This window comes from Scyliorhinus canicula, chromosome 4 (assembly GCF_902713615.1).
Source record: "Scyliorhinus canicula chromosome 4, sScyCan1.1, whole genome shotgun sequence".
Lineage (NCBI taxonomy): Eukaryota > Metazoa > Chordata > Chondrichthyes > Carcharhiniformes > Scyliorhinidae > Scyliorhinus > Scyliorhinus canicula.
The window spans coordinates 86,672,928-86,687,643 of record NC_052149.1 but is presented as its reverse complement, the minus strand read 5'-3'; the positions used below and the strand labels follow the sequence as shown (position 1 = coordinate 86,687,643).

Here is a 14,716-nt window from a genome sequence, read left to right as displayed (position 1 = left end):
AGTTCCTAAGCCACTGCTATAAACATGCAGTTGCAGTTTATCTAAAGGAGGCTCACTCCACCTGAAATGAGAGAGATAGGGCTGGATTCTCCGCTATCCGGTGGGGCGGGCCGTACCGGCGCCGAGGAATGGCGTGAACCACTCCAGCGTCGGGCTGCCCGGAAGGTGCGGAATCCTCTGCCCCATCAGGGGCTAGGCTGGCGCCTGCAGGGATGGCACTGCACCAGCCGCTGCCGAAGGGCTTGCCGCCACGCCAACCGGCGCTGAATGGCCTCCGCTGGCCGGCGCGAGTTGGTGCATCCGCAGGAGTGCCAGCGTCTACTGGCGTCATCCCAGTGCATGCGCAGGGGGGTTCTTCTCTGCGCCGGCCATGGTGGACCGTTACACCGGCCGGCGCGGAGGGAAAGAGTGCCCCCATGGCACAGGCCCGCCCGCGGATCGGTGGGCCCCGATCGCAGGCCAGGCCACCGAGGGGACCCCCCCCCAGGGCCGGATCCCCCCGCGTCCCCCCCCCCCCCCTCCGAGGACTCCGCAGGCCGCCCGCAGAGCCAGGTCCCGTCGGTACGGACCTGGTGTAAATTCCGCCGGTGGGACCGGCCGGAAACAGGCGGCCACTCAGCCCATCGCGGGGCGGAGAATCGCCGGGGGGGGGCTGCTGCCAACGGCCCCCGACTGGCGCGTAGCGATTCACGCCCCTGCCGAAAAACCGGCACCGGAGAATCCGGCAGCCTTCGGCGGGGCGGGATTCACGCCGCCCACCGGTGATTCTCCGGCCCGGCGGGGGGGGGTCGGAGAATCCCGCCGATAATCTGTGTGTGAGGTGAGAGGAGATGATTTACCATCGGTATAGCGAATAATCAGTAATTATCTTGTAATTAAGTGTCTCCTATATATACTGTGATTGTGAACCTGCATCCACTTCACCTGATGAAGGAGCAGTACTCCGAAAGCTTGTGATTTCAAATGAACCTGTTGGAGTTCAACTGGTGTTGTGAGACTTCTTACTGTGCCCAAGAACATTAGGGTGAAAGGATTAGAAGTGTATGCTGATAGGGTGAGACACAGTAAAGTGGGATGGGACTCATGTGGAGCTTAAGTGGTGGATACCAGCTGGACTAAATCACCTGTTTATGTGTAATGGAATCATAGGGCACGATCTAATGGAAATGGAACAGCGTCCCGTTCATGGCACCGAGAAAGACCCTGCTATTTAATGGGACTCTTTTATTTTGGGGCCTCAGCAGGGAACACCCCGCCGAAGCTGCCGAAAGGGTGGTGGAGGAGCTCCTCTTGCCAGTGCAGGAAATGGCGCCCTGATCTCGAGACCCTCTGGTCCCCCCCCCCCCCCCCCCCCCCATCCTACCTAATAAGGGCAGGGCGCCCCTGGGCCTGATCTCCAACATGGGCAAAATGCCACTCAGGCACCTTGGTGCTGGCAGTGCCACCTGGGCACCCTGAGTGCCGTCCTGGAACTGCTAGGGCACCCAGGTGACAGGCAGTGCCTGGGTGGCATCAGGGGTACCAGGGTACCATCCTGCCCAGAGCCCAGCCACCCAGGGGCCCCAAATCTCCAGGGTGATTCCCCCCCCCCCCCCCCATCGCAAAATTGTCGTTCTGCCAAGTCCGAGGTCTACAACACAGAAAAGCCCTTCGGTCTATCGCATCTGGGCCTGTCAAAAACAACCACCTAACCATTTTAATCCTATTTTCTGGCATTTGGCCCATAACCTTGTATGCGTTGGCATTGTACGTGCCCACCTCAATACTACTTAAATGTTTTGAGGGTCTCTGCCTCCACCACCCTTTCAGGCAGCAAATTCCAGGCTACTGCCACCCTCTGGGTCAAAACGTTTTTCCTCACATCCCCTCGAACCTTCTGCCAACTACCTCAAATCTATGCCCCCTGGTCATTGATCTCTCCAACAAGGGGAAAAGTTTCTTCCTGTGTCCCTCTTAATTTTATACATCTCAATCATGCCCCCCCCCCTCATTCTCCACTGTTCCAAAGAAAACAGTCCAGTTTATCCAACCTCTCTTCATAGCTAAATCTCTCCAGCCCAGGCAACATCCTGGTAAATCTCCTCTGTACCATTTCCAGTGCTATCACATCCCTCCTATAATGTGGATTCCAGAACTACAGACACTACTCTCGTTGTATAACCAATGGTTTGTACAGTTTCAGCATAACCTCCCTGCTCTTAAACTCTATGCCTCGGCTAATAAAGGCAAGTATATGATATGCTTTCTTAACCACTGTATCCACCTGCTCTGCTACCTTAAGGTACTGATCTACATGTGCACCAAGTACTGATCTTTGGTACTTTCCAGGGTCCTGCCTTTCATCATATATTCTCTTGTCTTGTTTGTTCTGCCCGAGTGCATCAACTCGCACTTATCAGGATTGAATTCCATTTGCCACTGATGAGCCCATCTGACCAGCCGTCTATATCCTCCTGTAATCTAAGGCTACCCTCCTTGCTATTTACCACCCCATCAATTTTTGTATTATCCGCAAACTTACAGATCAACCCTCCTACATTTATCCCCAGTGCTAAACGGCGCTCGCCTGGGGTCTCTTCGGCGAAGAGGTTAGATTCCAACGTCTTGGGTAGATCCGGTGAGTGCATATTACAGTGAGACTAGCTGCTCACTTTAATGTGCAAATTTTCCAAAGGGTGGGATCCAGATCGCGACATCCCGTTAGATCTTGTGAGACGTGGCGAGCCAGGTAAATCAAACAAGAAGGCCCTTTGTGAGATTTACCGGCCGCATCACGCCCCAAGTCGGGTGCGGTGCAGCCATTTGATCACGCCCATAAAATTCTTCCAGTGCAGAAGGAGGCTATTCGGCCCATCGGGTCTGCACCAGTTATCTGAAGGAGCACCCTTCCTGCGCTCACTTCTCCACCCTAACCCCATAACCCCACCTAACCTACACATCAGCCACGAAGGGGCAATTTTATCATGGCCAATCCACCTAACCTGCACATCTTTAGTCTGTGGGAGGAAATCCACGCAGACACGGGGAGAACTGCAAACTCCACACAGACAGTCACCCAAGGCCGAATTGAACCTGGGTCCCTGGGACTGTGAGCCAGCAATGCTAACCACTGTGCCAATATTGTTGGGGAAGTTGTGGAATTGGGGCTAAAACATACAAATACACCCATTGATCTCTCATGTCCTGATCGTAGTCCAGATGATATTCATTGTATACCTAATTTGCCTCATCTTCAGGACTAGAAAGGAAACAATCGGCATCTGTAAGTTGGCTACCTTGGATTAGACAAAGGGGCAAAAGGGGGAGGGAACCTAACCTATAGGGTTTAATTACAACAATTTATTAGGGCGAAAATAATTATAGTCTATTAGGGGTCTTAAATACAGGGGGCAAAAAACACAGGACAATTGATCCTTCTTGTTAATATGAGAAAGATAGAAATAGTCAATAGTTGACTAAAATATTCCACAAGCAACATACTTGCTTGTATCCTCTTAATCAGTTAGTACCACAGTTGATTATAAGACCATCTATTTTATGTTGGAGCCCTTTAAAAATTATACTCTCCATACCCAAATATTGGATAAAACACCCTTTTCTCCCAAATGAATATTTAAACATAGTACCCACCTAGTTAAGATGGGTACAAGCCGTGGAATATTTATCTGTGCCTGAATTGAGCAGTAATCAAACTTTTTTTCCTATTGCGCACTAAAGTTTGTAAATTCTGTTTATCAAGCAGCCAAGAAAACGTGTGCAGCAACGGAGTTTACCTGTGACAATGGTGACTGCATTATGGAGAGCTGGCGTTGTGATGGAGAAGAGGAGTGCACGGATGGATCAGATGAAGCAGCTGCGTTGTGCAGTGAGTAACCATAGTTAGAAAGAGAATATCCTGAAAGGTCATTGAGATAACCTGGGAAGGTTCTGTATCAAAGCACGGAGTTAAATGAGCAGCTTCAAACTATTGCAGAGAGTTTGCTGAATAGCCTCATAATCTTAAATGTTATTGAGTTGTCAGGATCCCTACTCCTTCAACACTTTAGAACCAATGATTAGAAGCAGTTTGTGGGGAAGTTGAAGGATTCCCTCTTGTGACATCCTTAAACTCCACACACTGATGGTATGAAAGAGAGCACAAGCCGGTGGGTAGCTTTTGTGATGCTGCAAAGAGGGAGTTCTGAATGATTCTAAATTGTGTGTTTATTTCAGAATTCTAACCGCTTAATTAAATTCAAGTGAATAATAATAATTTACAGCAGAAGTGTTTATTGCTGTAGTGGCAGGATAGCCATATACATTGACAATTAGATTAGGAGTTTATACAGATTCAGCAAATAATCAAAACTGCTCAATTTGAAAATTCTTCCTCCTCCAATTTCCCGTTCATCTCCTTTGACTCACCGAAGTACAAGTCAGTATCTATGTCCCTATGTGACTCGGAGACCAGCTTTGTCTGATAATTCCCCGATGAAGTCCCTATGATGTTTACTACATGAAAGGTGCTATATAAATGTAAGTGGGTGTTGTTATGCTGGGATATCACTGTTCCATGTATCCTATCCAAGTGGGCATTTTTCTTTTTTTTAAATTAATTTTAAAATAAATTTAAGAGTACCCAATTATTTTTTTCCAATTAAGGGGCAATTTAGCATGGTCAATCCACCTAACCTACACATCTTTAGGTTGTGGGAGTGAAACTCAACGCTGACACGGGCAGAATGTGCAAACTCCACACAGATAGTGACCCGAGGCCGGGATCGAACCCGGGTCCTCAGCACCGTGAGGCAGCAGTGCTAACCACTGTGCCACCATGCCGCCCTTCAAGTGGGTATTATTTGCTTAATTTATGGAATATCAATTATGAACATGTCACAATTAGAACCATTCCTGCCCTTTCAAATGCACACAGTGTCCTGCTGCAGTGGTTACTGGACAGTGATCAGGAATACAAACTCTGGCTGTGTTTAGTTTTTCTCTATATACCAAACGCAAAGTCTAAATGCTGCCCTGGGATCAGCTAACTCCATACAGATCAGGGATTGAAGCTGGGGCCTTCCTGGTCTTTCTGCCTCCATCCTACATCAAGCTCTATGGATTTTGACTACACTATCAAGGGGAACCCAACTTCGTTGGTTCTAAGAACAGGAGTAGACCTTTTATCCTCTTGAGCCTGTCCTGTCATTCATTGAGATCGTGGCTAATCTGCAGACTAACGTCCCCTCATTTACTCCCTTTCCCTCAATACCTTTGGTTAACAAAATTTATTAATCTCATGTTTTTAAATTAACAATTGATTTCGCAGAGGAACGTTTTAAACTTATTTCACTCAAGTGTTTTCTAACTTCATTCTTGAAAGGTCTGTCTCTTATTGTTTGGCAATGCCCCTGATCCTCGACGACTCAAATCAGTTTCTACTCCACCTACTCTTCATAATACATTGAAAACTATATCAAATTATGCAATAACCTTTGAAATTTGAGAAAGTATAATCTTAATTTGAGCCCCATAATTCCTGTTGGGAGTCCAGGTGTCATTCAGGTAAATCGACACTTCACTCTCTCCATGGCCAACATACCCTTTTTAAGGTGGGGTGCCCAGAACTGCGCTCTCAGTAGTATCAGGGTTTTGTATCGCTGTAGCATAACGTCTACTGCCTTGTATTCAGGTCCTCTAGAAAGCAAGACCAACGTTCCATTAGCCTTTTTTGATTCTTTTCTTTGGCTGTTCACAATATTTTAATGATCTTTGTACATGGACGGTCAGGCCTCTATGCATTTCGATCATTTCAAGCTTTTCACCATTTGGGAAATAATCGTATCTTTTTTAGGTCCTCACATTATCTGCATTGAAATGGATTTGCCACAATTTTTCCCACTTACTTAATTTATTAATACCGCTTTGTAATTTTATGCTTTCACTGCTTGCAAAGCCGCCTTACTTTGTATTTGGCAAAATTGGATCTGTGGCTTCCTATACCATCATATAAGTCATGAATAAATATAATGAACAGTTGAGGTCCCAACACAGATCCTTTTGGGCATCCCTACTGAGAACCTGCCCATTATCCCACCTTTGTCTCCTGCCACTCAGTAATGTTCGAACCCGGTCAATAATTTGATGTAAATTCTCTCTCTCTCTCTCTCTCTCCCTCTCTCTCTCTCTCTCTCTCTCTCTCTCTCCCTCTCTCTCTCTCTCTCTCTCTCTCTCTCTCTCTCTCTCTCTCTCTCTCTCTCTCTCTCTCTCTCTCTCTCTCTCTATCTATATATATATATATATATATATATATATATATAATATATAGAGAGAGTGTGTATATATATATATATATACACACACACACACTTGAGTTACCTCTTCAAATAAATTCAATCAATTTGTCAGGCATGACCTACCCTTTACAAATTCACACTGGTTCATTTGAATCAGCTGAAATTTTCAGTGTGTTCAGCCACTCTATCCTTTCATGACAGATTGTAGTAATTTCCCACCAACAGTTGTTAGGCTAGTGTTATTTAATTTCCAAGCATTCCTCTTTCACTTTTCTTTAAGAGTAGAACAAGGGTTTTCAATTTTCCAATCTAAATAAACTTCAAGAACCGGTGCCCCATAATAGAAAGTGCAGTTTGAGCCAAGAATCTCCAGAGATTTGGTGTGAGGGTAACTTCTCTCCTGTTCGCATTGAAGTGAAAAGAATTGTGTGAGCACATTTCTAATACTGCTATGTAATGACAGTAGTTTTCACAGCATGGTACCTGCCAGGCCCAAAGCACTTGAATGAAGAAAAGCTTGTGGTCCCAGTAAGTGCATGCTGTCTCTTTATGGTTTGCAGGAAGGAAAACATGACTAATCTTTTCCATTGAACCTTTGAGTGGATGTTGAGCCTCTCTTTGCTGTGATATGGCATGAGGAACCTCTGTGATTTAAATAATAAACCAAATGTAGTTTTGATTTGTGTGCCCATTGCCTCCTTGCAAAAGTCTAACAAAGAAATTAATTAGTAACTATATATTTCTCAATATTGCCTGGGTACATTGAAAGCAACAGAACATTTAACTGAAATTGAAGGAGAAAATGCCAGAAATACTCAGCAGACCAGGCAACAGAGGTGGGTAGAGGAACAAATGTCTGGTCTGCTGAATATTCCCATCATTAATGTATTAGTTTTCCAGCATCTGTATTATTTTGCCTTTTGTTCTTGAACTTAACTTGGGTTTTTGGAACTTCCAGTTTTCTCCTCTCCTGAGGGCATTGACTCATCTGGCCATGAAAACCAGCTGCTCTCACACGCCCTCGCCCAAAATGTCCATTCTTCCTGTACATAGCCGCTGAATCAGCTACTCACTGTCACAGCCAAGTTTAATCCAGGTCTAATCCATGTAGGTACTTTCCAGGAGTGGCAATTAGATATTGATCAGAGGGCAGACGGGTAACCTTGCCCTAACATCTCTGCCAAGGGCAGGGGTGCTGAGATTAATTGTATTGCCTACTGCTGCCCTGCTTGAGCTCCACTAACTCAGCACAAACTCGGGATCATAATATGATGGAATTTCACATAGAGTTTGGGAGTGACATTTGAAAGTCTGAAACGAGAGCATTGAACTTACTAAAACCAATTGCAACGGGATTGATTTGAGGTAGATTGGGAGACTAGATTAAAATGTACAACAGCAGATGGATAGTGATGAGCTCTTAACAAAATATTTAACAATTCTCAACAAGTCGACATTCCACTGAGAAATAAAAACTCCACGGGAAAAGAAGTCCATTGAAGCTAACTAGAGGTGAAACATAGAACATAGAACAGTACAGCACAGAACAGGCCCTTCGGCCCTCAATGTTGTGCCGAGCCATGATCACCCTACTCAAACCCACGTATCCACCCTATACCCGTAACCCAACAACACCCCCCTTAACCTTACTTTCATTAGGACACTACGGGCAATTTAGCATGGCCAATCCACCTAACCCGCACATCTTTGGACTGTGGGAGGAAACCGGAGCACCCGGAGGAAACCCACGCACACAGGGGGAGGACGTGCAGACTCCACACAGACAGTGACCCAGCCGGGAATCGAACCTGGGACCCTGGAGCTGTGAAGCATTTATGCTAACCACCATGCTACCCTGCTGCCCCACCATGCTACCCTGCTGCCCCAGGTTAAAAGACGAAGCTTATAATATTACCAAGAAGAGTAGTAAGCCTGAAGTTTGGGGAGACGTTAAATACCAACAAAGGGTGACCAAAAATAGATATAGGGGAGTAAAAAAACTATGGTAACGCACTATTAATAAATATCAAATCAAATATTAGGCTCTTTTCTAAGTATATAAAACCTGTGATTATACCTCTCTACAGTTGCACCATCTGGACCTGTAAAGACTTAATTACCTGCAAAGGGTCACATTCAAAGTATCTTCTTGCATAATTGAATTTGTCGATATATGTGTTTGTGGAACCCACCTCTTCATTCACCTCAGGAAGGAGCTGCGCTCCGAAAGCTAGTGATTCAAAACAAACCTGTTGGACTTTAACCTGGTGTTGTAAGACTTCTTAGCGAGCCCACCCCAGTCCAACGCCGGCATCTCCACATCAAGTATATAAAAAGCAGCCTCAGGAGTAGGCCACTTGGCCCCTTTGAGCCTGTTCTACCATTCAGTTAGATCATGGCTGATCTGATTAACCTCAACTTCACATTCTCACCTACCCCAATAACCTTTCCCCACTTTTGTCAAGAATCTATCTACGTCTGGCTTAAAAATATTTGAAGTCTGCTTCTGCTGCCTTTTGAGGAAGAGAGCTCCAAAAACACTCTGAGAAAGAATTCTCCTCATCTCTGTTCTAAATGATCAAAATCTTATAATTAAACAGTGGCCCCCAGTTTCAGATTCTCTGACAAGAGGAAACATCCTCTGCACACCCACCATATCAAGACCCGTCAGGATCTTGTGTTGTGATGCCAGTTGATGTTATAACTGGATGGGAAGATCCCAGAATGGAACCCTGGCTCAAAAGACCATTGGCGGGATTCTCCGTTTCTGAGATATAAGTGTTGACACCAAAGCAGAATCCGTGGAGTTTTACGACAGAAAAACTTGTGCCGCACCTGGACCGATTCCACTACCGTTGAGGGGCTAGCACCGGTGCCGCATGGAACACAATCCATTCCAACGAGGAACGGTGCAGGATTCGCCAGCTCCATGATCGACACTCGGGAGGCTAACAAGCTACAGCCGCACATACACATTACGCTCCCCACACACATTTAGCGTAGCCAACAAGATGGCACTGGTTGTGCTGAAGTGCACCTGTACAGCTGTTACGTCAGCTGGAACCAGAGGGCACCCAGGACGGGTGCTCTGGGGGGGGACACCTATATGACCTGTGGTGCTAGATTCAAAATGGGCTGTTAGCGGTGTGTGCAGCTGCATGGCTGCCTTGCCGGCTGCGGCAATGTTGATCCGTGCCCGCCCACCCTGACCCCGCAGCCCACCCACCGCTACTCCCCAATCCCTGGCAGACACCCCCCCCCCCCCCCCCCCCCGGCCAACGGCACAACGGTCAGCGAACTATGGCGATATTGGATACCTTCCATAAGCGCTCTCTCTCCCTCAGCAGCCGCCACGCCGGTTTCACGATTTTTAAAAGCTTCTACTTCACTTTTAACATTGAAACCAGGAAAGGATTTTACACCACGGTTTTTAAAAATAAATTTAAATTACACAATTATTTTTTCCAATTAAGGGGCAATTTAGCATGGCCAATCCACCTACTCTGCACATTTTTTTGGGTTGTGGGGGCGAAACCAACGCAGACACGGGGAGAATGTGCAAACTCCACACGGACAGTGACCCAGAGCCGGGATCGAACCTGGGACCTCGGCATCGTGATGCAGCTGTGCTAACCACTAAGCCACTGTGCTGCCCTACACCACCCCCTTTTAGGATTTCTTTGTCTTCACTGCTTTTACACAAACTCCGAGCCACTGAGTTTCATAGCTATTTCAGCTCTCATTCCACAGGTTGCAGTAAAATCCCTCGAACCTGAAAATCACTTCAGCTGTCTTTCTGTTCTCAGTCTTCTAAGTTTGGTCTGTCTTTTCTGAACAGTTGTCTGTTCTAGTACCTTTAACCTCAGACTTCTCAGAAGCTTCTCTTCATTTATCTAGTTTCCTTAACAAGCTGCTGTTCGGATCTCTGCACTTGCTTTCTTAATCATTAATCCATGGTGTCACTTTTCTTCTTTTACCAAGGTTGAGAGAGATGTTCCCTCTCTAGCCTTCTAAACCAATTGTTTCTAGCTGAGCTGTGAGAGCTACCTTCTCTCTCACTACCTTCCTCCAACTGCAATCAAATTAGCTCACTAAAACTTAAAAGCTTCTCTATCTTATAAAGGTCCTAGTTGCTAGGCAACACCCACATGATTACGCCTTTTATTTATTCTTCACACCATAGCCCTCTCCAAGTGCAATAGTAACACATTTGGGACTTAACCAGCCCTCACACATACAAACACATTTGTCCACCATGAATCTAACTATAAGATTTACTCTTCCAAGCACAGAAACATTAAATTAAACACATCTAAAATTATACCTTCTATCTAATGTTTATTAATACAAATATAAATCCTTTAAAAATACCTTTTGTTTTCCTCATGCTTGTATGTTTCAATCAAGTTGTCTGTTACTCTTCCGAATTCTAACAAATACAAGCCTCGCCTGTTCAACCTTTTCTCATATGCCAACCTTCTTATTCAAGGTAATAGCCTAGTAAACCTTCTCTGAACTGCTTTCAATGCATTTACATCCCCCCTTAAACAAGGACACCAGTACTGTACACAGTGCTCTAGATGTCATCTCATCAATGCCCTGTACACTGAAGCATAACCTCCCTACTTTTGTACTCCATTCCTCTCGCAACAAATGACAACATTCTATTAGCTTTCCTAATCAGTTGCTATACCTGTATATTAGACTTTTGTGATTCATGCAGTAGGACATCCTGATCCCTCTGCATCCCAGAGCAGAGAGTAGCAAAATTAAATGTGGTTCTCTTATGGACCGAGACAAGAGAAATTATAATAGGTAATAAGGAAATAGCAGAGGCTTTTATATGTCTGTCTTCAAAGTAGAAGATGTTTTTTAAAAATCCGAAATAATGGGGAATCCAGGGTCAAAAGAGAGTCAGGAACTTAAAGTAAATAATGAAAATATGCTAGATAAATTAATGGAATTGAAAGCCAGTAAATCTCCAAGACCTGACAGTCTACTTCCTAGAATTCTAAAAGAAATTACTGCAGAAAGAGCGGATGCACTAATTGTGATCTTCCAGAATTCCCTAGTTTTTGGAACAGCCCAGTGGATTGGAAGGTTAGCAAATGTAATACTGCTATTCAGCAAGGAGGGAAAAAGGGAGGAAAGGAAAATATGGAAACTACAAATACTGGAATCCATTACTAAGGAAGTGGTAACAGGGCATTTAGCAAACCATAATGTGATTAGAAAGAGCTAACATGGTTTTACGAAAGGGGAAGGCTGTTTCACAAATCTATTTGAGTTTCTTGACTATGTTTAACTTGGTCCATCCGGCTTGGTCGATATTACAGCTACAAATTCTCAGGTTGCCACTGGATACACTGCTTTTTATCACACAGCCAAATGCAGAGGGACGGAGCCAAAGGGCAGGTTGGTCATTCGGGGACAGGGCAGCCAGGTCTTTGTCTATTACTTGGAAACTGGTGGGATGTGAAGGGTCAAAGCCAATGGTTCACTCAGAAAGCTCAGTCAATTAGGAAAAGCCCATTGAGGAAATTCAAAGAAGGAATTATTGGGGGAAATGGCTAATAATCTCGGATAAACAGACAGATTTATTCCAAAGGAGCTTTTCTGATTTAAAGAATGAATATATTGCAGGGATTAGGGCTTGCATGAAGAGTATGACAAAAACAAAGAGGATAGCAAGTCTTTTTTCACTTCTGTGTCCAGTCCTGTGTTCTTCCACAAAACCTTCTAAACCCACATATTCCAGACTCACTGGAGAGACAAGGGCAGCTGGAGAATGGGACCACCATCACCTCCACGTTTGCAGGTTCCACGGCATACATACTGTCTTCACATGGAGTTACATGATTTGTTACTTCATCGTTGTTGGGTCAAAGTCCAGTAATTCCCTCCCTAATGGCGCTGTGGGAGCACCATCACCACACAGAGTAATAAATGTGTATCATCAATGCTGATGTAAAAACGTTTGTGTCTGGTTAAACTGCTAAACCAGGATTGCTACAGATACAAGGAGGTTCACTACCTCTCTGATACTGAAACAACCCCACTGCAACTGAATAAAGTGTCCAATCTGTGCCAGGTACTAAAGTAAACTCAATCACAACAATGAAGGTCAAGGCTTGAGGCCATATGGTCAGAAAAAACAAGCTCCAACTCCTAGAAATGGAAGTAGAGTCCATCAGCCAACTGTTCAATATGTCTTGGAAAGGTTAATGCCATTTTCAGTTCATCACTTAAAGATGGTTCCTAGAAATGCAAGATTATTCGCTCTGCTGGGAAGAATAGAATAACAGAATCTTAAAATGTTAGTGTTCAAAAATGTTTTTAAAATAGTTTCTCAACATTCGAGGGATACGGATCTACTTGTTCACAAAACACAAAGTTAACATGCAGGTACAGCGAGCAATTGGGAAGGTAAATGGTATATTCCCCTTCATTGCGAAGTTTCTGGAGTACCAGAATAAACAAGTCGTGCAGCAGCTGTACAGGACTTTGTTGAGACCTACACCTGAGCTGGATCCTCCATTCTTACCCAGTGGAGGGGTTGGAAAATCCTAGCCCTGGAGTATTGTGCACAGCATTGGTTTCCTTATCTAAGGTAGGATAGACTTTTCCTGGAGGGAGCGCACTGAGTGTTCACAAGGTTGATTGATTCCTGAGATGAGAGGGTTGACATATGAGGAGAGCTTGAGTAAAATGGGCCGATATTGGTATTGAAAAGAGTGAGAGCTGATCTCATTGAAACCGATAAGACTTGGCAGATGCTGAGATGCTCTTGCTCCAAAGTCTAAAACTGGGGGTGCTGCTCTCTGGGTAAGAGGTTGGCTATTATCCACTGAGGTGAAGAATAACCTCTTTGCTCAGAGGGCTGTCAACATCTGGAATTATCTACTTCAGTGAGCTGTGGATGCTCAGTCATTGAATATATTCAAGGCTGCGAATGACAGAGTTTTGGACTCGTCCAAATCCCTTCACTCTTGTGGTCAGGCTGGAAAGTGGATTCGCTGTGATCTTATTGAATGATGGAGCTGTCGTGAGGGGCAACATATCCTACTCCTTATGCTCCTGTTTCTTATGTTCTTCTGAACTCAATCTAACCTGCCAGATTGGCCTCTGTTGTGACGTTGAACAGCTTTCTCACTGCGAAGACACGCACAGCAAAATGACCATTTATGGTGAGGTTGTCTGTGAGCCACATTTGATTATGTTTTTCCCCCTTCAATTTGCGAATAGATTCCATTGCTGTTCCTTTTTATATTGGTGACTTTCCAATCCAAGCTGATTTGCCTCATGGCAATGCACTGCATCAGCACAAGGCTAGCTCTGAAGGAAGTTGCTGCTTCATGGGTACCAGCCAACAGCTTGGAAATAGCTCTGGAAACAGATGGTCTTTGGGTTGACTTTTCAGCGCCATGGGGAAGTTTCCTTTTTCTCGGTTTCTCCATACCTAACTTGATCATCTACAGCTCCTGTTGTGCGCTCTAAAATACACCCAGTGGAGTGCAGTCAACTCAGATAACAATCAATATCTCCACTCAATCTTGTGGTCCTGCCTGCAAACCCAGCAGTGCCTGGCATCTCATCTTCCTTCAATCTCTGTGTTTTAAGAGCTTGGCAAAGAATTATTAAGTGGATTTGTACACTTGATAGCAATTTAATTTTCCTTGATAATGCAATGCAGTGATGAATGTGCTGGACGCACTTATCATTTGCCAGCTTACGAAAAATCAGGCAGTTTGTTTGCTTTTTTTTTCCATTGAATAGGTTCATGAATAAAATAACCTGATAGGGTTCAGTGATGAGAGCAATGCAATTCCATTTCTCAGCTTCCTGATTTATTTTTTTCTCTTTCCTGTCTGCTGTCTGAAAAATAAAATCACTGATTTGGATAACCCTTAGAGAAAGGCAGGGGAGCAGCACATCTTAAGAAATTGATCAACAGTATAAATGAAATGAAATGAAAAAAATGAAATGAAAATCGCTTATTGTCACAAGTAGGCTTCAAATGAAGTTACTGTGAAAAGCCCCAAGTCGCCACATTCCGACGCCTGTTCGGGGAGGCTGGTACGGGAATTGAACCGCGCTGCTGGCCTGCCTTGGTCTGCTTTCAAAGTCAGCGATTTAGCCCTGTGCTAAACCAGCCCCATTAAATGATATAAAATAATGCTATGAAGGTATGCACTGTAAATTGTTCCCGAATGTCCTATACTGTACATTGGTATCTTGTGCACATTTGCCTCTGGGAGCCATCTTTACTCTCTCTCTCTCTCCCTTTATTTCTGCCCCCCCCCCACCACCACCTCCTCAAGGAGGAATCTTTCTCTACATTGACTGATGGCTCTCAGTTTCTCTCAAAGGGAGTGTAGTGATATGCATCACTGTATATACACAAGGGGTTAATGTAAATACACTACAACTAAGCAACCACTAGA

At 44.7% G+C, this 14,716-nt stretch overlaps 1 protein-coding gene across 4 annotated transcripts in view; it reads left to right on the top strand.

Moving 5' to 3' along the window:
• The window catches only part of lrp8 (low density lipoprotein receptor-related protein 8, apolipoprotein e receptor), a 124,665-nt gene that overhangs the window by 69,212 nt on the left and 40,737 nt on the right, over positions 1-14,716 (top strand). For 2 of the 4 annotated variants that reach the window (XM_038794683.1, XM_038794684.1), the window contains exon 3: positions 3,743-3,865. In XM_038794683.1, coding sequence (XP_038650611.1) covers positions 3,743-3,865 — 123 coding nt within the window. Of the gene's footprint in view, positions 1-3,739; positions 3,866-14,716 lie in introns of all 4 variants that reach the window. The other 2 variants (XM_038794682.1, XM_038794685.1) reach the window with 1 other exon arrangement.